Raw genomic sequence first — 24,179 nt, forward strand, 5'->3', positions numbered from 1 at the left:
CATACAGAAGTTTTTCTCGGAAACTTGCCTTCATCCAGCCACATTTTTATCTTTGAATGAGAGCATGCTAGGTTCCATCTCTTGACTCCCTCAAATCCCAGGGCAGCAATTCTAGCTAAGAAGAGAGGATAAAATCCATCAGTACCTGAAAATTCAGCCTTGACTTCATAGAGATGGTAATCATTATTAATAGTATTATCTACAAAGGAAAGGAGAACTCTGGGTGTGTAAAATTTAAACCTTAAAGATTCTGATGATCATTCTTATTTCCTTCATTTCCTTGTTTACTAGATTTAAAAGGGTTTGCTAACTTCTGCTGAAAAATATTAGTTGCCTAACACAATGTCAGTTTATTTCTTACTCACATTGAGTATAAAGTGGCTTTCCTCCAACTGGTGATTCAGGGACTCAGGCTCCTTCCAGCTTGTTCTATCACCTTCAAAGAGTGGCTTATGAAGTTTCTGTGGGTGTCAACACCCATCCAGCAGACAGAGGAAGACATTCTATTGTAGCACCCATGGGAGATTTCTATAGGCTAGTACTGGAAGTGGCACCCATCAAATGTGTTCATATGCTAGTTGCTGAAATTCAGGCATATGGCTTCATCCAGCTGGAAAGGGGGCTGGAAAGTTGAATTGAGTTGTGTGCCTGGAAAGAAGGGAAATAGCTGTGGTGAACAGCTAATCAGTCTTTACCAGACTGACTAGAAATAGGACTAGGTTAATGCACTATGGACGACAAGGCAAAGTTAAGTCTTTTAAGACATTGGATAAATTTGAAAGTGAGTCCATTCTGGCAGTCATTACTCAAAGTCCATAACATATTTTTGTAATTCTTCAGAAGGACTCCTTCCCGGTGCATTTCTATCTTCTTTGATAAAACCAGGGAAAATGATAATTTTGTTTGGGACATAAAACACAGAAAGTGCCACTTAAGGTCAATGTTGGTTGGTGGTCTTCAGCCATTTTTTACTTCTCATTAAAGCAGCCAGACTGGAAATTGTGTCTAGGGGTGATATTTAGTAAGTCTGAGTTAGGAGTAAGTCCTCAAGAATGAAAATGTTTCTGTCTATACATATTATCTCTGTGTCTCCAGAAACATTCAGAAATTCCTGTTGATTACAGCAGTGTCTATAGTTCAAAGAAGAATTTAAACCGCAAGCTATTCTAACATCTGTTTTGGTTTTATGGTCAATCTGAATAGTTGTAATTTACATTCACTGGCACCGCACAATGAAGTTATTTTCAAACTACTGTATTTTGTAAAAAGAAAACAACAACAAAAATGACCTCTTTGTACTTAGACGTTCAGCCAAGTCCTAACTATCTGTACCAACAGAAGGAAAGATGTCATGAATTATCAATAATAACTTAAGAACTCACCTTAGACCACAATCTTACCCTCCTTGCTACCCAGCCTTTGTGGCTAACTTGCATTGCAGTTCATTACCAACCTTAGACCCATCAGAGAAACCCATAAGACAGCATAGAAAAGACAATAATGAGCGTAGAAGAGAAGCAGGGACCTTGGATAAAAGGATAATTACATCCTATATTTGAAAATGAGTGTGGAACAGGAATTATTGTTAAATGGAAACAGAACGCGTCATGTACTCAGACCACCCAATAGTCCTAGTAAATCATTTGTGGATGGGGCGCCTACACTATGACCTCAGTTGGGTATTTCCTTGGACAGATACTCTTCATCGCTGGGAGGAAGCTCACCAGCACACCTTCTGCTCCTCTGCCTAATGCAGCCCACAACAGTTAGGCACCACCAACTGCCTTTTCCTGACTGGATTTGAACCAGCTTCATTGGTACTAAGTTCTGCAAATACAGAAACAATAAGCAAGCTCAAAAGTAAGGCCAGGAAATTGCTACATCCTGTGAAAAATAGTAGTTGCCATTGGTTGAACACTCAGAAGTTACCTGGCTTTGTGCAATGTCCTCTGCCATATTTGATCCCATTTTACCCTTACCAAACCCTCTGGAGGGTTCTGCATGTTTTCTACCTCGGGACAATGATACGAGTCACCTAGAGATTATGTGGGTGACACTAGGCAAGTCACTTAATCAGCAATAGGGTCGGGGTGCAAAGCCAGGTTTATCTCACCTCAAAGGGCAGGACCTTAAACACTACATTTGTCATGGTGGACCTTGACCTGGACCTTCTTCAGACTATGTGCACCTCACTGCTTAGCTTAGATTTCCCAATGGCTTTGCTCCCGGTGCCCTTCTATGGGCCATCCTTCTTTGGGTCTCTGACATCGTGGCTGCCCTTCTACTCCCCTGCTGCCTCCTGGTGCCCACCGGGCTGCCCGTGCCGTTAGGCTGCCGCCGTCCTGCCTCTGGTCTCCGCCTCACTCATCCCCGAGGCTGGCACGCCCCGGATAGCCTGTCGCATCAGCAACTACCAGACCGTCTCATCACCACGTTTTATTAGATTTGACACCCTCGACTGCAACACCTATGACGATGTCAGAGATGCTAAAATGGGAACAGAACAAAAACCAAAACAAATCATTGGAATTGATGAAGTAGCTTGGTGAGGTTTCTGGTCTCCACCATAAGGCTCATTCCACAAGAATTTCTTCTGTAAGAGAAGTTGGAAACTCTCGATGTGATTTCTTTAAAGCTTTAAGTTAACATAGCACATTTTACAATGAAAACTAATGTTTGGGAATGTGGAATGAGAAGACTTATCTAAAACTCACAGTTCTTTTTTTCCTCATGTCGCTTACATTCCATGACCATGGAGAGCACATGGCCTGCTCATGCACCCAAGTGAGCTGTCTCTATCTGCTCAAGAGGCTGGGGGATGTTCGCTGTGGACAGGAACGCTGGGAAACACCTACTTTAACGAAATCAACACCTACTTGGATTTTGTGATTATCTTTGTCTTTACTAATTAAGTACATCAAACTTTGCATCTGGTTGCCTTATCTACAAGTCAATGATGCCAGTTAGCTAACTCATGAACATAAAGTCTATAGCGTGTATACAGACCCTTAAGTAAATTACTGAAAAAATAAAATAAAAACATCAAAGTTGAAAGCTGACCTTGGTTCTTATCCCGGTGATAAGGCAGGTAATTGTTTATTTTTACCAATAGTTTGTCTGCATTGGTGGGAGCCCCGATACAATGAAAGAGTTTGCAGCGTTTATGGACAGGGAGCTGGTGAAGGAAAGCAGAGAGGACATAAAGGATGTGTGAGCTGGGACAGACAGGTATCGCACCCACAAAACGGATCCTGTGTCCTCCATGGGTCTAAGTACTCAACGGTTGCCCTTCAGGTAGTTATCACGAGCTAGCAGAAAAAGATGGGAAATTCTGAATACAGGAGTTCTTTCTCCTCACCTGCTTTGCGTTTTCACACAATTAAATCAAGTGCCCAGGTGTGGCGTTCATTGTTGGAAAAAGTCCTCGGGGCAGAACATGGCATTTGGTGTCACTTTAGCTTACGTTATTAGCTACCGCTTAGCTATTCAAGTTAGGAAAAAACCCTCAAAGCACACCTTCTCTCTTTAGTTTTTAACTGATTAAGCCGCCAGCGATTTTCTCTCCTCGGCCTCTTACACAGCCTTGGGAATGTTGAGCTTTTTGTACACAGGGGCCAATTTTCAGGGTTGTCAAAGCCTGCCGTTTAACACTATAATCAGCTCGCTGAAAAGCTGCTAATGCGTTTCCACAAGCTCTTGTGAACTGCTTTCTGTATTTGGACTGTGTTAACAGCTCTGGACACACACGGCGTCCTAAGACAAAATGAAAGGGGAATGATTTGCAGTTTTAGGGAACACATAGACCATTTCCCTCTTGGACTCAGGGGAGCACCCCCATAAGGAGAGTGTGTACAGGTGAGCACCCAGCCGGCCTGTCTAGGTCTGTCTCTCTCCCACAGGGCTGAATTCCGAAACAATAGCTCTGGGTCTGTCGTGTGTCTGGACACTGCAGTCCTCCTCAGGGGCACAGTCAGGCTTGCCAGAGGACAGGGGAAGGGCCACTGCAGATGTGTGACACTTCTAAGCCGCTGGATTACCTGTGGCTCCCCCACCAGAGAACAGCCCTCGTCCGTCAATCACCTGCTAGCACCTGCTGATGGAAGGACGGATGAGCGCGGATGGAAGCCTGGGCAAAAGAAGGGACGATTATGTAACACCAGCTGGGCAGCTAAGCCGATCTCCCCTCTGGGCCAAGAAGGCCTCACACCTGCTTTTGGAGCTCAGATGGGGCAATCCATTCATTTAGTCATTTGTTCACTCAACAATTATAGAATGTCTACATTAGAAGGAAGCTGAGTATTCTCCGATCTTGGCAAATTTTGTTTACTAATCTTCGCTTGACTTTTAGACTACAGCTGTTTGTCCCTTTTCGCACAGTGAATGGATAAGGATAAAAAAGCTAATGTTTACATAGATATGAAACTATCATAAACAAGCAGTAAAACTTCAGAGTAAGAAATAAAAACAGCACTAGACTGATCCTACTGTCCTGTCTGCGAAAAAGACCTGAAATATGTATCAAATCCAGGGGTCAGCCGAGTAAGAGCCGCCTTCGCTAGGCAGACAGAGATTTCCAACTGGGACCCCTTCTGTAAAAATTCTTTCTCTCCAGCAGCTGCTGAGGGTGTGTGTGTGTGTGAGAGAGAGAGAGAGAGAGAGCAAGAGAGAGAGAAAGACTTTAGCAAGAATATATAAGCCCATTTGTCATTTTATCATCATGTTGCATAATAAGTGATAATCATAAACCTATCAAATATCTGATTTAGAAGGAACCTAATAGATCAAATAATAGTTCATTCTCTTAATTTATAGTTGAGGAAAATGAGATTTAGGGAGTCTACTCATTAGTGGCAGAGCCAGTGCCAAAGCCCAGACTTGTTAATCTTGGACATACAAATTAATACAGGTTTGATTCATGTCTCCAGGAGGCTTACAGTGCATTTGGAAGTCAGGACATGTTCAATGGGAACCAAAAATGGGGAACCCAGAGGTTCAAACTTTCCATAGTTTAATATTCTTGATGGTGAAAGGGAGAGAACTCAGCTGAGCACATCACGGTCATGGTTACAATGGGTTTCCAGATTTGTTAGTGAGAGAATTTGTAGCGGGCATCCCCTAATTGCCAAGATGCCCCTGGTGCTTTTCCACATGCAAATTCTTTGTACCCAAGAGGAGAACACAGTGAAGAACACATTTGACCCTCTAATGTTATGTTAGGAATGAAATAGCCACCAATTCAAAACTCAGTTCCAGTGACTACAAATTCCAGCACAGAGGATCTTTCTGGAGAGTTATTAGAACATATTGCAACTACCAGGAGTTACTCAATCCTCTAACCTATATTGACCCTATTCTGGTGATACTGACTTTATGGTAGCAAATGCTGAGGAAAATAGGGGTTCTGGTCATGAAGTATAGCAACATAAGGTCAACTATGCTCTGAAGGGTCAGGCGTGGATGTAGCCCACACCTCTACCCTCATACCTCTCAGAGCTCTCACTGAATTAGCAGCAAATGAGCAAGGCCCCACGAGCGCAATGAAATGGATTTAGTATTTCATTTAGTACAGTGGAAGAGGATTAATTACATGGCAGCCAAATTTATATTTCCTCCGAATCAAGTCAATCTTGCAAAAAGCTCTTTTTCAAAGGCTCACTGTAAAGAGCCCAGCGGGGTGATGAGAAATGGCCGTGGCCCGACACACCAGTACACCATGCCATCCCCACCTTCTGCTCTTGACAATGAGGGCTGAACTCAGCGTAACTGGCAGGGAGATGTCTGTCTGATTCTCACAGATGGACACATCTATCAGCATGTCAGGTAGGCGTCAGTTAGAGCTGACTTACGTTTTCCTCAGCTTTGGCAAAGTCATAATGATTATGTAAATTTATCTGAGGGCTGTTAACTTGTAATGAAGGAAGAAAATATGTCCTGTGCATGTACCAGTTTGCAAGATGTATAATGACTTTCTCTTTTCTCTCAACAGCATGGCATTGGCATTCCCTCCATTTCTATTATGCTTATGCTTCATGAACTCATCAAATTACTGCACCATGTCTGGTGCTGTGATGTTACCATTATCAGAATTGGGACATCAGGGAGAATAGGTGAGATGAGCTGATTTCTATTATTAAAGCCAAGTGATTTTTCCATAGAGGGTAGCTGCCAAGATACGGCAACATACTCAGAGCCCAGCAGATACCCAGATGGGCTAGAAAGTGTCAGGAGGCTGGGCTTGAGGAAATTTAAAGAAATTTAAATTTAAAGAAAATTAAAGAAATCTAAAGAAATATTTCCTTTTTATCTTCCTCTTTTTTTCCTCCATGGAAACCTGGCATGAGAGATCACACTGAGTATTGCCCAGATGGACTTAGGTAATCTTAAGGGGAAGAATTGCTGGCGAATATGTATGAGGATAAGTATAAGTTTTGAGTATAGTGTGAGTAAATTTTGAGGCTAAGGAATTTTATAAGTGACAGAAATAAGTGCTTGGAGGGAAAAATTAATCACCAAGATTTGCCTCGTTTGTCAGCTAAGGAAGCCGACTTCAGAGCTCTTAGGAAAACTTTGTTTTAGCTCACGTCAGTGACTACACCCCTTTACTTGGCTGGGTCTTTTTCCTCATCCACACCCCAGAAGAGATCAGGCTGGGTTTTTAGGGAAGGGCCAGGTGATGCTTCCTAAGGTCTGCCCCCCCTCGCTTCTTCCTCGGCTGGTCAGGGGCTGCGTCTCTGCTTCTACACTGGGCTGACGCCAGGTTCTGAGGAAACCCCCTTCTTTTCCGGTCTTTTCTCCAGGAGCAGACCTTGGGAGGAGGTGATTTTACTGTGTCACCAAATGCAAATACAGACAGGACACTGTAACTGAGAAGGCTTGGTTGACAGAGTGACAGGACTGCATGGGAATTGTCAAACAGGCTGTGATTTTGTGCTCAGAATTACCCAGTTTTGGAATAAGTGTGGACCTTAGGAAACCTTGGACAAGGAGTTAGAGAAGTAACTTGTCCGGTAGCACGAGCCACAGGGGGCTGAGCCATGCTTCACTAGGAACAGGCATGTTCCTAAAGATGATGCCCTGTCCACCCCTTTACCCTGTACAGGGTCACGTCCAGCCGCAGCCCTCACAGGTGGGATAAAGAACATCTGTGGTTGCCCATCCAGAAAGAGAAGGAGAATGTTAGCAATCACTTCTAACTGAGGCATCCTTCTGGATTGTTGTTCATCCAGTGTTACCCCCAAATAATCAGTAGTAGGTAACAGTCCATTTGGGGATGAAATAGATAATATTGTTATTAGGATTGCCTCTAATTCGGGGTTGTGGGCTACAAGAACCCGTCTGCATAGCCCATGCCCATGCAATGTACTATCCTTGCTGTTGTGGCTGCCACTTGACACGGACAAGTGCCAGCATGTGCAAGGCCCTCTGCTGACCATCCAGCTCATGGCTCCTAGTTCTTTCATTTTATGGCCACACCATACATCCAGGCCATAGGCTGTACCTGTATCACAGTGAAGGTCTGTGAATGGTTGGAAATGAAACCACTCTGTTGTTGTGGATACTTTCGTTTTGAAACTTTGTCCTCATTAAGAACTTGTAGCTTAGGATGTGAGTGTTTGTTTTGTTTTAAGCAGCATTGCATTCAGAGATGAAGGGGGTAAAACTCATTCCTTTGCTGATGTTCCCACTCCTTAGATGAGCCGACAAAACTTGATGAGTATAAAATACCCGATTAAATGGTACTTTGACCTTTGAGAGACTTTAACTGGATATAAATATTCTAACATATCTAAATCTTAGGATGGCAGGTGAATAATATGACTTTTGATGCCCACATTTTCAAATTCCATCTCAATCACTTTCCTGTTCTTAGAATATTGTGAATAATTCAAGGAGCCACTCATTTGACTTATTTTTGACTTATTTTAAAAGTGTCTGACCCACCAAAGCTCTTTCATCATGGGTCTCTCCCTGGACCTTCTACATTAATCCCATGTTGATTAGTATTGGAATTTATAAAAACCGAGAAGGATATGGCTGTGCTCTGTGGCAGGGGTTGATAAACTTTTGTCAAGGGCTTTGGAGATCGTATGATTTCCGTTGCAAAACTCAACTCTGCCATTGTGGTGTGTAAGCAACCAGAGATAATATGTAAATGAATGAATGTGGCTGTGCTGCAATAAAACTTTAGTTTTAAAGACAGACTGAATTTGGCCCATGGATTGTAGTTTGCAGATCTCTGCTCTATGGCATCTCTACAGAAGCATTCACTCATTCAACAAATTTTTATTGAGTACCTATAATGTAATAGGCATAATGGTAGGCTTGCAGGGACATCAGGAAACAGACACTGCTCTTACCTTTATAGAGCTCATGTGTTATCTGGGCAATAGACAAACAATGAGTAATTGCAAAGTATAATAAATGTTAAGACACAGAGAGTCTAGGGCGCCCTCAATATATGTCCCCTTATCCAGACTCTAAACAGAAATCAGAATGGATCAAAACTAGATCAAAAGCTGGGCTGGGGAAATTTAAGGTAACCTATCCAGGATTGCTTTTTATTTTTTCCCCCTCCACAATTCAGTTTTGAAAGAAACTAATGTGCATACCTGAAGAATGAGTTGGAGGTAGTCTGATGAAAGAGCGTGGGGGAGGACAAGAGAGCATTGCAGGCAGGGAGAGTAAGAGTTGGCAGAAAATGGTTTCTCAGGTGCCTGAGACTGGAGTTCCTGAGTCCCATGAGCAAGCCAGGATTTGCAGCAATGGAAGGTCAGCCCAGAGACCTAATTGACATGGGGTGGGGGTGGGGGTGGGGGAATGGATGTGACAAGAATCAGAAGGCAGAGAGGATAGAGATGCAAAGAAATTACAGTAATCAAGGAGTTGCAGGGAAGATTAAATATCAAGTAGTCACATCACTTTATGAAAGCTACTTGCTGGCAGGCTCATTTAGTTTATTCCTGACCTAATTTACTCAAATTTGAGCCTGAAGGCCGGTACTAATTTGCATGTCCAAGAGTCATGTTTGTCTTGAAATCTAAACCTGATCACATTGTAAATGTGAATCTGGAAAGACAGCAAATGTAAATGCCTGTTCTGAATGTTATTATTTAATTGCATTTGGAAAAAAAATAATTTAAAAGATGAAAATAGGGAGAATCATTAGCAACCAGCATTAATTAATGTTGGCAGAATGGATTACATACTACATGTCAAAAGTAAACTCTAAGTGACATTCTTCTGTAGCCACTCTTTTTTTTTTAAAAGATTTTATTTATTCATTTTTGAGAGAGAGAGAGAGAAAGGGGGGGGCAGAGGAAGAGGGAGAAGCAGACTCCCTGCTGAGCAGGGAGTCCAATATGGAACTCCATCCCAGGACCCTGGAATCATGACCCGAGCCCAAGGCAGATGCTTAACGGACTGAGCCACCCAGGCGCCCTGTAGCCACTCTTTTAATCCCACATTGCAATACTGCCCTGGGGTCTGTTGTAATAGCAGATACGGCCACAGACTCCTTCCTGGAGCCCTGGCTTGAACAGGTAATCTTGGATAAGACCACCATCTGAAGTACTAAACTTGACAAGGAAGTGGCCGAGGAGCTCCTCAGCTGTAGCAAGGGAATCCCCACTTCCCAGTCCTCATCAGACATGTGATGTGTACCTAGGATTTTTATGAAGGTGACAAGAAGTTATAAACTGGGAAAGCAAAAGAAAATTGTCAGCAACTCCTTGTAATTCAAAGCCACAATTTACATTAAAAACTCTGCTTTAGAAAATTAAATAGTTGGGGATTAAGAAAAGGAACTGAAATAGCCTTTTTGACTTACTAGAGCATAGGAATGTAAGGACATAATAAGCAGCAGAGAAACATCCATAATGAATTTATATTGAGAGTGGGTTTAATCCTCCAAGAACAAATCAAATACTAAAATACAATTAGTGATGTTAGCAAAATCTTATCTCTGTTTATGCCTTTAATTTAAATTGGTGACTCTGGGAAGAGGGGAAATGCTGTTTCTATGTTTCTGCCATTTTGAGGTATATTCTCCCATACCTCAGAAGGGATCTGGTACCCAAGGAAGAGTGGGGACCAGGAAATGGGGGGAAATATCGGGGGGGGGAAGAAATTTAAAGGGATGGGTGGTCTCAGAATGGTCTTTTTATCTCTCAACCATGAAAGGTCCTGAAATCAGGTGATTTGCCAAGCAGTAGTTCTTGCAGCAAGGGGTGGGGGGTGGGCAGGAGAAAACACCCTCAAGGGCAGACCTGCTCATTCCAGAAGAAAGAACCTAAGCGGGATTGTTAGCATTTCTTCTAGAAATCTTGTAGTGTTGTGTTTGTGTATGCTTATCAAATTATATATTATCTCATTTTAAATTATGTTTCTTTTTTTCTTTGGATCAAACTTAGGGTATAATATTGAATTTTTAAAAATTGATGTATGGAGACAGGTTATGTTATCTACGTATGTTGCTTCCCATTAGTAAAAGTGGTGTCAACACATATGTGTTATAAAACAGGAGGCATGTTGGGTCTGATAGGGCTGAGCCTCTGTCACAGGCCCCAGGCCTCTTCACTGGGAGGGTCATCGATAGGTTTCAGCCAGACCTTGCAAACGGCAGCCTGTTTGGAGTCAATGTTTTCTTTGGCCTGCACAGAATTTTTTAAAATGTGAATTATTTTGCCAACATTGAAAATTCCTGGAGGTTTCGCATGAAAGTCCAGATTTTTGGCTTCTTGAGAGAACATAACATAAAAAATATAAAACGATCTATGCATGGCAGCCCCGGCAAGCCCCAGCCCACATCCAGGCTAGGTTCGCTGAAGCTGAGGCAAGGCGGTTCCCTTCAGCCCAGGCAGACCTCACTGACCTTACCTGCTGGGCGTCCGGGACAGGGGAGTTTGGATTGGCTTCAATAACACAGCATTAGGGGTGTTGGCAGGCAGCACCGAGGAGGAGGGAACAAGGAGAAGCAACAGCCAGGGTGGCAGTCGCGTGTAAGAGGAAGGGGAAAAAGAGCCGAAAGGGAGCCAAAATGGGGACCGTGCAGATCATGGATGGTGACAGGGCGTATCGGCCTCCTTGCCTCAACCCTCTGCGCTCAATGGGGAGCGGCGCGTGCACGGAGGGGGAAGCAAAATAGCATCAGGCTTTTCTCTACATCCTTCCGGCTTCACTCGCTGACACAGGTGAAATTCAGTGATAAATGAACCCTGGGAGCCGCGTAGAAGGAAGAAAGCGATCACAGAAGGGTGGCATGCAGCCCGAGACACGGTGGCAGGGAGGAAGGGGGACAAGTCGATTGCCCGTACGCGGCTGGCACTGTCCTCAGGGAGATGGAGAAGTGCAACGTCCACACCACCGTCCCGATCCTCAATAGCTTCAGGAGGCTTGAAGCGGCTGCTTCTCCACCGGCACCTGTCCCTGAGCCATCCCCCAAGCACGGAAGCTGCCTGAGATCGTCCTCAAAGGGCAGATCTTCCGGCAGCCCTCCAGGTCCTGCTGTCCCAGTACAGCTCGAGCAGCTGTGGCCACGCAAGCATTACTGGCCTCAGAGCCATGGAGACTCCTCTCTACAAGCCTCGAGCCAGGCACAGCCTTGCTCCAGGCGCCTGATAGGATTCAGACGGCTGGGTTTATCCCCAGGAGTGCAGACCCAAGCATTAGAGCTAGCCATCGAGCCCTTGGGTCCCCAGCAAGCCCCTTAGTGATGCTACGGCCACACTGGCAGGGCATCAAGTTGCTAAGAGTTCTCCACTCTCTTTCAGGCCAGGGTCAACTAGACGGAGCACCGTGCTCCTTTTCCAGAGAAGAAAAGTTACATTGCTTGAAGAGAGCATATCAAGCCGGTGTCAGAAATAGTGGAATGGATTCGGCAGTGTTTGTGGCCGTGTGTAGACTGTGTGGTCTGAAAGGCAAGCTATTCGTGAAAGCCTCTGGTCCAACGCTCCTTTTTCATGAAGTTATTTTCACTTCACAGGAGAAGAAAAAGGAATCCAACTATATGTTACTTGGGGTTGAAGGCATGCCTTATAATTGTTTATAATATCATCATAATGTCTTGTGGGAGAACAGGACATTATTTTCATTATGCAGATGAGGAAACCAAGTCTCAAGGGTAAAAAGTGGATTGCCCAAAGTCATGAAGGTTGTATAGCCAGGACTTGACAGTAAGTTCCAGTTTCTTCTTCTTTTTTTTTTTTTTTTAGAATTTTTTTTTAAAAGATTGTATTTATTTATTTGACAAAGAGAGAGACAGCCAGCGAGAGAGGGAACACAAGCAGGGGGAGCGGGAGAGGAAGAAGCAGGCTCCCAGTGGAGCAGGGAGCCCGATGCGGAACTCGATCCCAGTACCCCGGGATCACGCTCTGAGCCGAATGCAGACGCTTATCGACTGAGCCACCCAGGTGCCTCCTAAGTTCCACTTTCTTGATCCTGGTTGTGGCTGCTATTTTCTGTTACAATTAAGTTTATCAAGACATGATCCAAATGAAATATTCCTAAAACAGTTCATCAAAGGATAAAACATCAGTGGAGTAGTATGTTTTAAAGTTAATTTACATGCATTTTTTGCTTTTCCCAAATTTTACTTTGAAAATTTTTCATAATTCAGAAAAATTTTTAAAATAGCATAAATACCTATGTACACCTTACCAAGACTAAACAATTTTTAATATTTTGCCATACTTATGAATGCTTTTTAAATATTTATATACACATATATATGTATATGTATGTATATAGGTGTGTAAATATAAGTATACACACATCTATTTGCTGTATTCCTGATTCATTTATAAATGAATTGCAAACATCATGCCACCTCACTCTTGTAACTCAGCATCATTTCCTAAGAATATAGATATTCTTCTAATAACCAAAATACCATTATCAAAATTTAAAAAAAACTAAGAAAGTAAAAATAGCTTCATAACATCACTTAATATCCATTCATATTTAAATTTCCCTAATTTTCCTAAAATATCTTTTATAGATTTTTTCTTACTAATATCAAGATAACTTCATACAATATATTACTTGGTTATTATATCTCTGTACTTTTTACATCTAGAATAGTTCCCCACTCTTCCTTTTCTTCCTATGACAGTGGATTTTTTAAAGAGTCAAGGCTGTTATCTTGTTGAATATACCATGTTCTAGATTTTTCTGTGTGTTTCATCATAGAGTTTCTAAACTGCAGATTTCCTGTAAGTGGAAATGAAGTCTAGTGGCCTCACTAGATTCAGCCTTATGGCAGGAATACTTCATGGCTATGTAAACTTTCGACTGGACCACCTCGGGGAGGTGGAATGTGAAGATGTCCCACTACTAGTAATTTCAACTTGGATCACTTGGTTCAAGGGGTAACTGCCATCGCTTTCCACTGACAAGTTAAAGTTTTCTCTTTGTGTGGAACAAGTAATCTCTGCAATGACAATTTGGAACTGCATGAACACCCTGTAACCCAACCATCTTTTACCAATGATTTTAGCATGGGCTGCAAAATGGCGATCTTTAATTCCATCAGTCCTCCTACATTTAATAGCTGGCATTCTGCTTTAAGAAAAGTATTTCTTCTTCACACTTTCTCTCTCTCTCTCTGGTAGTGGGGGGATAGTTATTATTGTTTTGTGGATTTAGTTCAAACCAATGTGTTGTAAATGGTTTCTGTCATTGTTTTTGATACTCAAATTATCCGAAATTTGGCCAGGAAGAGCCCCTCCTAGCATATGCTTTTGTCCTTTTGACGTAATCCTCTTAGCCCTTGAGAATTTTCTTGCTTTCAAACACAGTAGGCTTCTCAGGCACAACTTGCACTTGCCTTGCCTCAGGTCTGGAATGAGCCATTTCTCCAAGAAGCTCTGGTTCCTTTTGGTGGAGAATGGTAATAAGAAACCAAATATGAGTGTGCCAGGCATTTTAATTTTTGGTGAAATTATTCCAACAGAAGCACCAACCTTTAGCTAGCACCAAAACAACCCCCGATGAAGTAAAATATAATTTTCAGGAGCACGCATCAGAATACTGTTCTTTGTGATTTTCGATTATTTTCATAGTCATCCTCTAGATTTCAAAAATCCTAAATTTTGCTGATGGAAGACAGTAAAGCTATAAAGTGAATAAAATATTTTTTGTATAAAATATTCTTCATTAAATTAAGAAAGCCTCAGATCTGAAGCAGAATAACACGATCTAAAATAATGTTTTTGGTGGAAACAGTCTCCAAATATTGACAGTGATATCCAAGAAAATGTTGGAGCGACTTTTCTCAGGATCCATGGTTTTGCATTTCACACAGCAACTGTCCTTTTTTTTTTTTCAAAATAAAAAAAAAAAAACAGGCCATAAAATATCTCCTCATCTCAAATGTGTTTTTTTTTTTTTTAAAGATTTTACTTATTTATTCAACAGAGATAGAAACAGCCAGCGAGAGAGGGAATACAAGCAGGGGGAGTGGGAGAGGAAGAAGCAGGCTCACAGCGGAAGAGCCTGATGTGGGGCTCGATCCCATAACGCCGGGATCACGCCCTGAGCCGAAGGCAGACGCTTAACCGCTGTGCCACCCAGGCGCCCCTCAAATGTGTTTTATAGTGTGTCTACTGAGTACATGATACAATTGTAAGAAACCTGGTTTTAAAATCAGATCTTTGGTTTGTATGATTTATCTAAATTATTATCTTCTTAAAGAAAGAAGGTCTTTCTTTCTTTCTTTCTTTCTTTCTTTCTTTCTTTCTTCTAGAGAGAGAGAGTGCACACCCATTAGAGGGCGGAGGGGCAGAGGGAGAGGGAGAGACAGAATCCCCAAGCAGAGTCCTTGCTGAGCATGGAACCCAGCACTGGGCTCAACCCTAGGACCCTGAGATCATGACCTGAGCCAAAGTCAAGAGTTGGACACTCAACCGACTGAGCCACCCAGGCACCCCAAGAAGGACTTTCTTATGTCTATCAACTAGGGCCTGAGTGCCCAGGCACTGGGGATTTAGCAGAGGACAACACAGACAGTCTCTGCCCCTGTGGCATCTAGTGAAGGAGACAAACACCAGCAAAGAGTGATGTATAGTAACAGTAATATGTTAGATGCTGAAGAGTGCTATGGCAAAAGATAGGTCAGGGAAAGGGAACAGGGACAAATAAGGTAGGAAGGAAAACCACAATTTAAATCACATGGTCAGGGAAGAGTGCATGGAGAAGGTACTATTTAGGACAATGGCACAGGGATATCTGGGGAAGAGCCTGGGACATGCACGTCAAAGGCTGGCCAGGCAGGAGTATGCAAGGTAAGTTGTAGGAACAAGGAGACCAGTGTGACTGGAGGAGAGAGCAGTGCAGACTAGGAGGAGTTCAGGGGTGCAGACTGTGTGGTCACTGTGAGAACTGTGACTTTCACTCTGAGGGAAATGGGAAGCCATTGGAGGGCTCTGAATAGAGATGTGTCCAGATCTGACTTGCATTTTAACAGGAGCACACTGGCTGCTGAGTTGGGAAGAGCCTACTAGGGGGTCAAAGTCAGAGGCAGGGAGAGGGGTAAGAGAATAGTATGGAGAAAATCTGAGGCAGTAGACATCAAATGGAGGCTAAGTAAGTAGGTGGGTTTATGAATCTGGAGTTTAGATGAGAAGTTTGGGCTGGAGAAGTAAAATGTACGTTGACAGCATATAGATGGCATTTAAAACCATGCAGCGGATGAGATAGCAAAGCAAATGAATCTAGAAACAGATGAGAAAAGGTCTTTGGTTAGATGTGAAAAGTTAGGGGAGGTGAGGGAGATCCAGCGAAGACCAAGGAGGAGTGGCCAGTGGAATTGGCAGTACACCTGGCGAGTCTAGTGTGCCGGCTCCCAGAGCAGAAACCTCCAAAGAAGTGAAGAATTATAACATGTTAATGTGTCTTTTAATCACAGGTGGAATTTTAGTTCCCATATTCCTCCTTATAGTCAATCAATTTTAATATATAAAACTAAGAACTAAATATATGTGGTAACATTTCTAAAAATAATATTGTAGAAAGAAGTTACAGTTCGTAAGAAGAGATTAATTGCAGGACCACTCTGCTTAACTACTCCCATCTCTCAGAATACACGTACATGCAGACCCTTGTAATATATAGATGAAGAACGCAAATGCATCCTCATCCTCTTTAGAAGGTCATCATTAACACCCTTTTCTCTCCACAAGTTAGAGAGAGTGAGAGCTGCAGGTGGTGATGGCTTGACCTGGACCTGAGGAACAGTCCAATCAGCACAGAGCCTGTAGGAACGCCTGGATTTAGACATTTCTGCTCCAGGAAATGCCTCCTTGCATTTCTTCATTATAGAAACAACAGGTGGTCACTTGAGCCACAGCTCCAATAATACGCAAATGGAGAATTTGATAACCCGTTTTGTTAGCCCCAAAACTGCCTCTTTCCAAACGGTGTTGCCTGGTTTTGTCTGGTGATGACCATCAGCTCTTTCCTAAAAGGCATTGATTGGCAACCAGGAATAGTTCTAGGCTTGTGAACCCTGGACCCTGATCTTTCTCTCTTGGAGATGTTGCCAAAACCCCAAAGATTCAGCTATGAGGAATATGAGGGAACTTTCTGTCCTTGCTGCAATTCCTTGTGACCTTGCTCTCTCCGCCCCCTGCCGGCGCCCTCCTGGACTCCTTCCTCTCTTGCTTGCTATAGCTCCTGGCGCCCTGCAGCACTTTGCTTTCCCTGCTGCTCCCGGACCCGTAGGTAGCTGTTTCCAGCCTGCCGGCACCTGGCTTCCAAGCCGCCCCTGCCACTCTTGCCCTGAGCCGACCTTTTCTGGATTGCCAACATTCACACTAAAGGTTGCCTCTGTAAGTCTAATCCTGTAGTTCTCGGGAGTATTTCTGTCTGTATTTCTTTGTGGTGATGGGGACTCTTACCTCCCTCGGACACCACTGTTTTCAAGGTGAATTCCTGGTACAGTGCCTCCTGGAAGATCAACCAGCAGGACACAGACCACATCTCCATGCATACAATGCTACCATGTTCCCATCTTTAAACACCACTTCGTAGCATCCTTCCCCCACAGCAGTGAAGCTCTGTGTGAGCTAGAAAAGCTTGCTTTGGCGAAGGCTGACAGAGCCTTCACAAGCAGCTGCTTTAACATGGAGGAAGTTAGGGGGAAGATACCAGTGGTAAGCACCATGCGACACTACATTTCACCTGGCACCAATGGCACAAGGCCCACAGGCTGTGGCTGGCCTCCAGGCCTATTCCCCACCCCCGCCACCATTCTGTTCCTACTGTTAGTAATGGCCAACGTCTCCCTGTCCATCCAGACCACCTTCTCTAATGGCCTTTTCTGTCCTCTTAATATTACCAGATGACTAGATAACCACTCTGACTTCATACAAAGGTGATGATGGCTAATGGCTTCAACTTATAAATAACTTTGTATTTAAACAAGGGTCTTCTAGAAGCCATTGTTCTAACTCAGAGGAGTCACTTGCTGAATTTGGATTGATGCAAAATTGGATCTTTCTGCATCTCCCCGAGACAAGGAAGTCTCGTGTCCACATGGATTACCACTTCTTATCTTTATGATTAATATCAGCTCGCACCACAAATCTCATTTCATCAGCAAGCCTTCCTTATATGACGACCTCAACTCAACTCACTCACCCATTGTAGTTCATTTCTCTGCAGCACATTTATCACTACAAATTATATTTCTGGTTTCTTTACATATTAACTTATATATTATTTTACATATATTAATGAGTGAAGGTATATACCCAGCATCTCTCTCTATTAGAAATATAAGCACCATGAGAACAGGGACCTTGTTTGTCGTTTTCTTGCTATATCCCCAGCACTTTGAATAATATCTGCCATATGGACATTCAATACATATTTGCAACATGAATGAACAAATGAATGAAAGGAATGGCCATTACCTCTTATTTACCATGAAAAATGGCTATGCAAATTCATCTGGTTCCTTCATTCCCTGGCCACACTAATGGCTTGGAATTGCTAATGGACCCTAGAGCATCTCCAAACTGTCCAAATAGGAAGAGGCAAAGCCTTAGAGTTAAGCCTTCCTCTGCTGTAAGATTCATACGCTACCTCTGCTGGATCTCTAGCCCTGGATCCTTCGATGTCTGATAGGTGTACAAACAGCTTGGAAGGTGGCCACAGACACCCATAAATCACTGTTGTTATCCTGATCTTGTTATCCTGAAAAAGAACAGTGGAAATCCAATGTTGCTTTAACAAAGATTAGGGTGAAGAGAAATAGTGGCATTCACAGAATTATTCTCCACTGAAAGGCTAAACCTTCAGAATAATGTAAATCCACTGTACAATGCTGCATAAATGAATTCATCTATGATTCTGTAATACGCATACATCTGTCCTTCCCTTAAAGCAAAATCTACTTTAATTAAACCCCTAACACTCTGATTAAAGATGATAATCCTTTTGCTCTGTGAACTTGTGATAAGTATGTTCAATTTGTATCCATTTTTAAAAGACAGTGCTGCCTTTTGACACACACTTGCTTGCATGGCAGTATGTGAAACCTAATATTTATCTAAGATTAAGCTCTGCTTAAATCCTCTTCTTTGTCTTTAGCTGTTTGCAGCACTCAGAGCGTGTGTGTGTGTGTGTGTGTGTGTGTGTGTGTGTGTGTATTTATTTATTTATTTATTTATTTTTTAGGGTAAAAAAAGAATCCGTGTTATTTCTTTTGACAGATACTGGTAACTTTGGGGATATAGTCAGTCTTTATAATATTACTTTATTACAATTCATTGAATGGGAGCAGAATCTTGATTTTTAACTCAATTTTATATTCTTCTGCTGGTCCCAGCAATGAAGGATAGTGGGCTCTGGGAATTGCACGGTGATCACTGATAAAGAAGATATTACAACAAAGATTAAAGATTACATTCGGTCTGGAGCTAGAGGATTTCTTAACTGCAAAATGGAGAAAAATCGGGGTTTTGAAATATTATTACACAAAGGTATGAGGCAACCAATTGCAGCTCTCTTCACCCTCCCAAGAGACAAACTGTGGCTCACAGAGGTTCAATAGCTTCCCCCCACGTCCCCCAGGTAACAAGCAGCTGAGCTGGGATTGGAACCCAGCTCTGATCTGAGGCCCCTTTGCACCACACCCTGCCGGGTCATCACAGCCACTCCCTGTGGATACACAAGGTTCACAGTCTGTTCGCAACAGCCACGACAACAAAAATGCTGATTTCTCTATTTTAAAAGCTGTGAGCAGATAGCTGTTGTACTTCAGCCAGCAAACCCCAAGGGCTCAGCATATACCAAGATGGTTAGTGTTGGAATCAAATAAAGCATTAATTTGACACTTACGCGGTAGTAGGCATAGCCATTATTTTGCCAAGAAAATCAGTCAGTGTATTTGGGAAATCAGGCATAAATGGTAGGGAATTCATTTATTACTTTTACAAAAACAAGATTTAAAAAAAATTCTTCTTTGTTGGTTTTTACATATTTTGAATCAAGGCGAGCCTCTGTAGTTTTATTTGATGTATTCTAGTTCTCCTCTCCTCCCCTCTACCCAACTCCTCCCTCCCACCATACCAACACACTCACATATTAGAGGGTCATTTAGGGCCACTGGCTCAACCCTTTGTCTGGCTGGCATTGCTTGTGACCCGTTTTGCCTTCGCTGTGACCCCAGTGGGGCATCCTGGGTGCCCCGCCTGGAGTCTCCCACCCCCAGCACATCTGTCCCATCCTCTGCCCATCTGACGCATCTCTGGTTGAGGGTCCAGCAGCCAGCAGACGCTCAAGTACCAAAGGCTGCAGCTGGACCTCCTGGAGGTGACAGCATGGTCCTTACACCAACAAGATGACGGGAAGCACATAAGCTAAGGGTGTGGACTTGGGAGAGCCCTCTGAGATCCAACTTTGCCCCTGGAATGAGACAACCTGTCTAAGGAAACCCAGTTAGAGAAAGATGGATGAGAACTGAGATTTCCTGTCTCCTGATCTCCACTCTCTCTACTATTCCATAAGGTGTAAAAGAGTACCATATTTACCTATTGACAGATCACTTGCATTCTCGGTTTTTTTGAATGGGCATTAGCAGCAGCTTGCAATAAAGGATGAATGTTTATCATGGAACACTACATCAAAAACTAATGACGTACTGTATGGTGACTGACATAACAAAAAAAAGGATGAATGTTTAATATAATTTAAGCGAGGGTAAAGAGAACAGAGGCATATATTTAAGGGTGTGGGTGGGGAGTTCTCAATATGAAAAAGGCCACCTGGGAGTACAGCACTAAAGCTAAATACTTAGATTGAGTTCTGAGTTTCCTAGAGGCCAAGTTGAAAATGGAAGCACTTCGAATTACATAGCACTCATTATCTAAAAAAGGAAAGCATTTGAAGTTTTTCATAAAAACTTCATCCAAATGTTAAACTTGAGTGAAATTGCCAACTATATTATAATGGATAGTGTCTTCAATAATACTTTTATAAAAGATATGGGGCACTTCTTGATAGAGTTCATGCTAAATCTTGGTTCTGTCTAAAATCAGCATTTCTTTGGGAACCTAAAGCATTGGGGCTCAGGTGTGTTGTAACCTGATTTGATTCAGGATAAAGTTTAAAGTCTTTAAAGCAATTGTTCTCAAATATTAATGTGAAAATAATTTATTGGTAAGGTTTTCTTTTCTAATGTAGATTCATGGTTCTCCCTCATCCTCATCCCTCATTCCATAGGTCCAGGATAGAGCCTGTGAATTTGCATCATTTTTTTTTAAAAAGATTTTATTTGTTTATTTGACAGAGATAGAGACAGCCAGTGAGAGAGGGAACACAAGCAGGGGGAGTGGGAGAGGAAGAAGCAGGCTCGCAGCGGAGGAGCCTGACGTGGGGCTCGATCCCATAACACTGGGATCACGCCCTGAGCCGAAGGCAGACGCTTAACCACTGTGCCACCCAGGCGCCCCGTGAATTTGCATCATTAACAAGCTCTGGGGTCGCCTACATGGCTCAGTCAGTTAAGCCTCTGAGTCTTGGTTTTGGCTCAGGTCATGCTCTCAGGGTCTTACTGAGCCCTACCTTGGGCTCTACAACTCAGCACGAAGTCTGCTTGAGATTCTCAGCCTCTCCCTCTGCCCCTACTCCTGTTTGCACTCACTCTCTCATTCTCTCTCTAAAATAAATAAATAAAATCTAAAAAAACCCAAACAGACTGAAACAAGCTCTGGTTCTGATCCAGGTGGCCAGGGGGGCACATCTGAAGAAATACCAGTCTAGAAGAACGAATTATTCCTATGCTCCTTAGCTCTGATCCACCCCTTTAAACATAAATTTTCTCCACTTGGTTTTGATTAGCAGCCAATAGCCTGAAATTGATGTTTCAGGGAAGACAGAGGATGTGCAAAGGCTCTAGGTTGTTGAGGTTCCTACGCTTCATATTCCAGGCATACACCAAAGAAAGATGGGGTCTGCTCAATAAACTCAGACCTTGAAGAGGGAAGGGGCCAGAATAAGGCTGGGGATAAGTGGAAGAGGAAGTCTTGTGCCTCGCCTTGCCTTCTTTGCCTACAGTTTATGCAAAAACCTTCCTGGAAGTCCATTCTGAATCAGAGAGGGAGGGCTGCAGTGGGGGGTCCATTGGGGTCTGTGGATGCCTAAGGATTCATGGTGGATTTCAGGGGCCCCTAACTCCCTGAAATTATACGTGAATATTTTGTGTGTATATGCATATGTGTATTTCTGTGAAAAGAGGTTCCAATGACAACTTTCATCAGAAGCTCAAAGGGACCATAAACAATCCAAAAGAACGCAGAACCGCAGAGAATTCCTGGCGCTGCTGAGGTGCACTGAGCTCCATGTTCATGCTGGTGTGTTCCATCACATGGCAGCCTAAGGTCAGTTAGCCGACAACCTCGTTGGTGACAGCTAGGTCACTAAGTATTTCTCCGTAGGAGCCACTCTCCCTGCCCAATCTGAGGATTATGGTAGTAAAGCTGTCAGGCTTCATTTTGACAAATTTTTTTGGGTAATTAGTCCCTTTTACTTGCTCATGGAAATAGTAATTTTAGGTGACAAGATTATTATATGCTGCTTGTTAATGGGTCCTCCGGGGTCAAGAAAACACCACTGGGGTTGCTATGACCTGTTCTTTTCCATCTTTGGCATTCCCCTTGAAATCACCAGAAAAGATGTTTAGTAAAGTCAGCTCCCACTCTGTGAAAAGTACAGAGCACGAGTTTCCTTTTATCCTTTTGCCAAGTGAAAGATTAGAGAAGGACTTTCAACTTTTCCCTGCTACTGCCAGCCCATGTTAGGCTTCACAGACTTGCTGATCATTAACTCGAAGAGCTGAGGAAGTTTCTAGCCCTTCCCTTTGCTTATTTACCTGTTCAACCAAGTTGCTTTACAAGCGAGTGAGTTTTGAATAAATAGGGTCCTAGGTGATAAAATATTTGACTCAGCTCAAGCCGAATATTTTCATTGCTTTTCACTTCACTGAACAGGAGGGTCAGTTTGACCAGTAGGTCAGAGGAGGTCTGGGTAATGGTTCACCGTGTGCCTGCTCAGGGGAGCAGTGGATGGAGGGCAGAGAACTCTTCTCAGCACTTTAGGAGGCTGGAAATTGACTGGCTATTTACTAACTGTGTCATTCTGGGCCATTTGTTTGACCTTCTTAAGCCCTCATTTCATCATATGTCAAAGGGGATAAAAATAATAGCTAGCTCATGGTACAGCCGTAAGGACTAAATGATATAAATACCCGGCATATAACAAGAACTGAACCAAACAAAAAAGATAACATCTCTTATCATTACAGTCCATTTCTCCTTTCTAAATCCAGATCTTATTAAGAAGTCTGAATTAGTGGGGAGGCCAAAAAAATAAATATCACATCCACACCCAACTTGATCTCCATGCCTTACAAGCTTGTTAATGTAGGCACATCTAAGCCCATGTACACCGGCATGTACAACTGTCTAAAATATTGTAGATGAGGGGCACCTGGCTGGCTTAGTCGGTGAGCACGCAACTTTTGCTCTTGGGGTCGTGAGTTCAAGCCCCACATTGGGCATAGAGCTTACTTAAAAAATAAAATAAAATAAAATAAAATAAAATAATAAAATAAAATAAAATAATGCCGATGAAGATAGAAATTACTACATTGCTATCTATTTAAAGTAGTTAACACTGATTTCACTGTGTGTAACCACATTCCTTCAAGTCAAAGATTTCATGTGAAATTGACAATAAAGACTTTGTAGGGGACCGAATTTTTCTCTTTGGTTTTTGATGGAAAAAACCAAAGACACTACCTTCATGGTGGCTTTTCAAAACAGAGAGCTTCTTTTTCTTTTTTTTCCTTTCCTTTTCTTTTCTTTCTCTTTTTGAAAAAGATGTTTGTTCTTCTACCCTGGTTTCACATCTATTTTAAAATTTTTATTCCTATTCTTTAGGAACTAAATTTTTAAAAAATTTGCTCCTTCATGGCACTGGCTTTTAGGTTTATGCATTTCATTTCATATTTTCCTTCTCAAATTTCATAAAGGGTCAGGGATCACATTTATTGGTATATCCTGAGATCTGCATTCATGCCTCTTCTCCATTTACGTTACTCTTCAACAAGGGCTGAAGTAGGCACACTCAAACATTGCACCACAGAGTAAAATGTCATCTCAGGAGTAAGGGCTAGCTCTCCAGAAATACTCTCAAGTGAGAAGACCCTTCTTTAAGAACTGGCAATAGGATAGAAAGCTGAGAGCTTTGTGTGTCTAGGACGGCCAAGATCTCTCCTTATTCTTGTCCTGAACACAAAGCTTCTCTGAGCCTTAAAAAGGAGAAGGGAGAGTGCTTAAAATTATCCCAGTTAGCTAATTTAGATGGAGTTTTTGATGGTGTCCATAGAAATATGAATTATATGGAAGGCTAGAGGGTACAGCAGGTTGCATCTATGTAACAGAAAATAACACAAAGCACCTAGGCTAGGGAGATTGGGACATTTGTCTGGTTTCAGCACAAAAGACAAGCCCATTTGTTCAGTAATGATGTTACCTGCTCTTCTAGCTCCTGTGGTCCATGTGACACATCTTGACAGACTTAAATGTGACCAGATCAGCTTGCCCGAAGAGCAACAGCCTCAGCCCCTAATCTCCAACTTCATCAAACAGCAGCTTGGATTTCATGACCAGATGTCATAA

General features: G+C 42.6%; 1 protein-coding gene across 1 annotated transcript; it reads left to right on the forward strand.

Moving 5' to 3' along the window:
• Window positions 1-730: 730 nt before the first annotated feature.
• UPP2 (uridine phosphorylase 2) lies at window positions 731-24,179 on the forward strand. Its single transcript, XM_034642125.1, is given in 7 exon segments — window positions 731-781; window positions 2,331-2,537; window positions 5,987-6,108; window positions 9,470-9,624; window positions 9,627-9,677; window positions 11,769-11,915; window positions 24,046-24,179. Coding segments are annotated over 7 exon segments (867 nt in total).

This window comes from Ailuropoda melanoleuca, chromosome 2 (genome assembly GCF_002007445.2).
Source record: "Ailuropoda melanoleuca isolate Jingjing chromosome 2, ASM200744v2, whole genome shotgun sequence".
Taxonomy (NCBI): domain Eukaryota; kingdom Metazoa; phylum Chordata; class Mammalia; order Carnivora; family Ursidae; genus Ailuropoda; species Ailuropoda melanoleuca.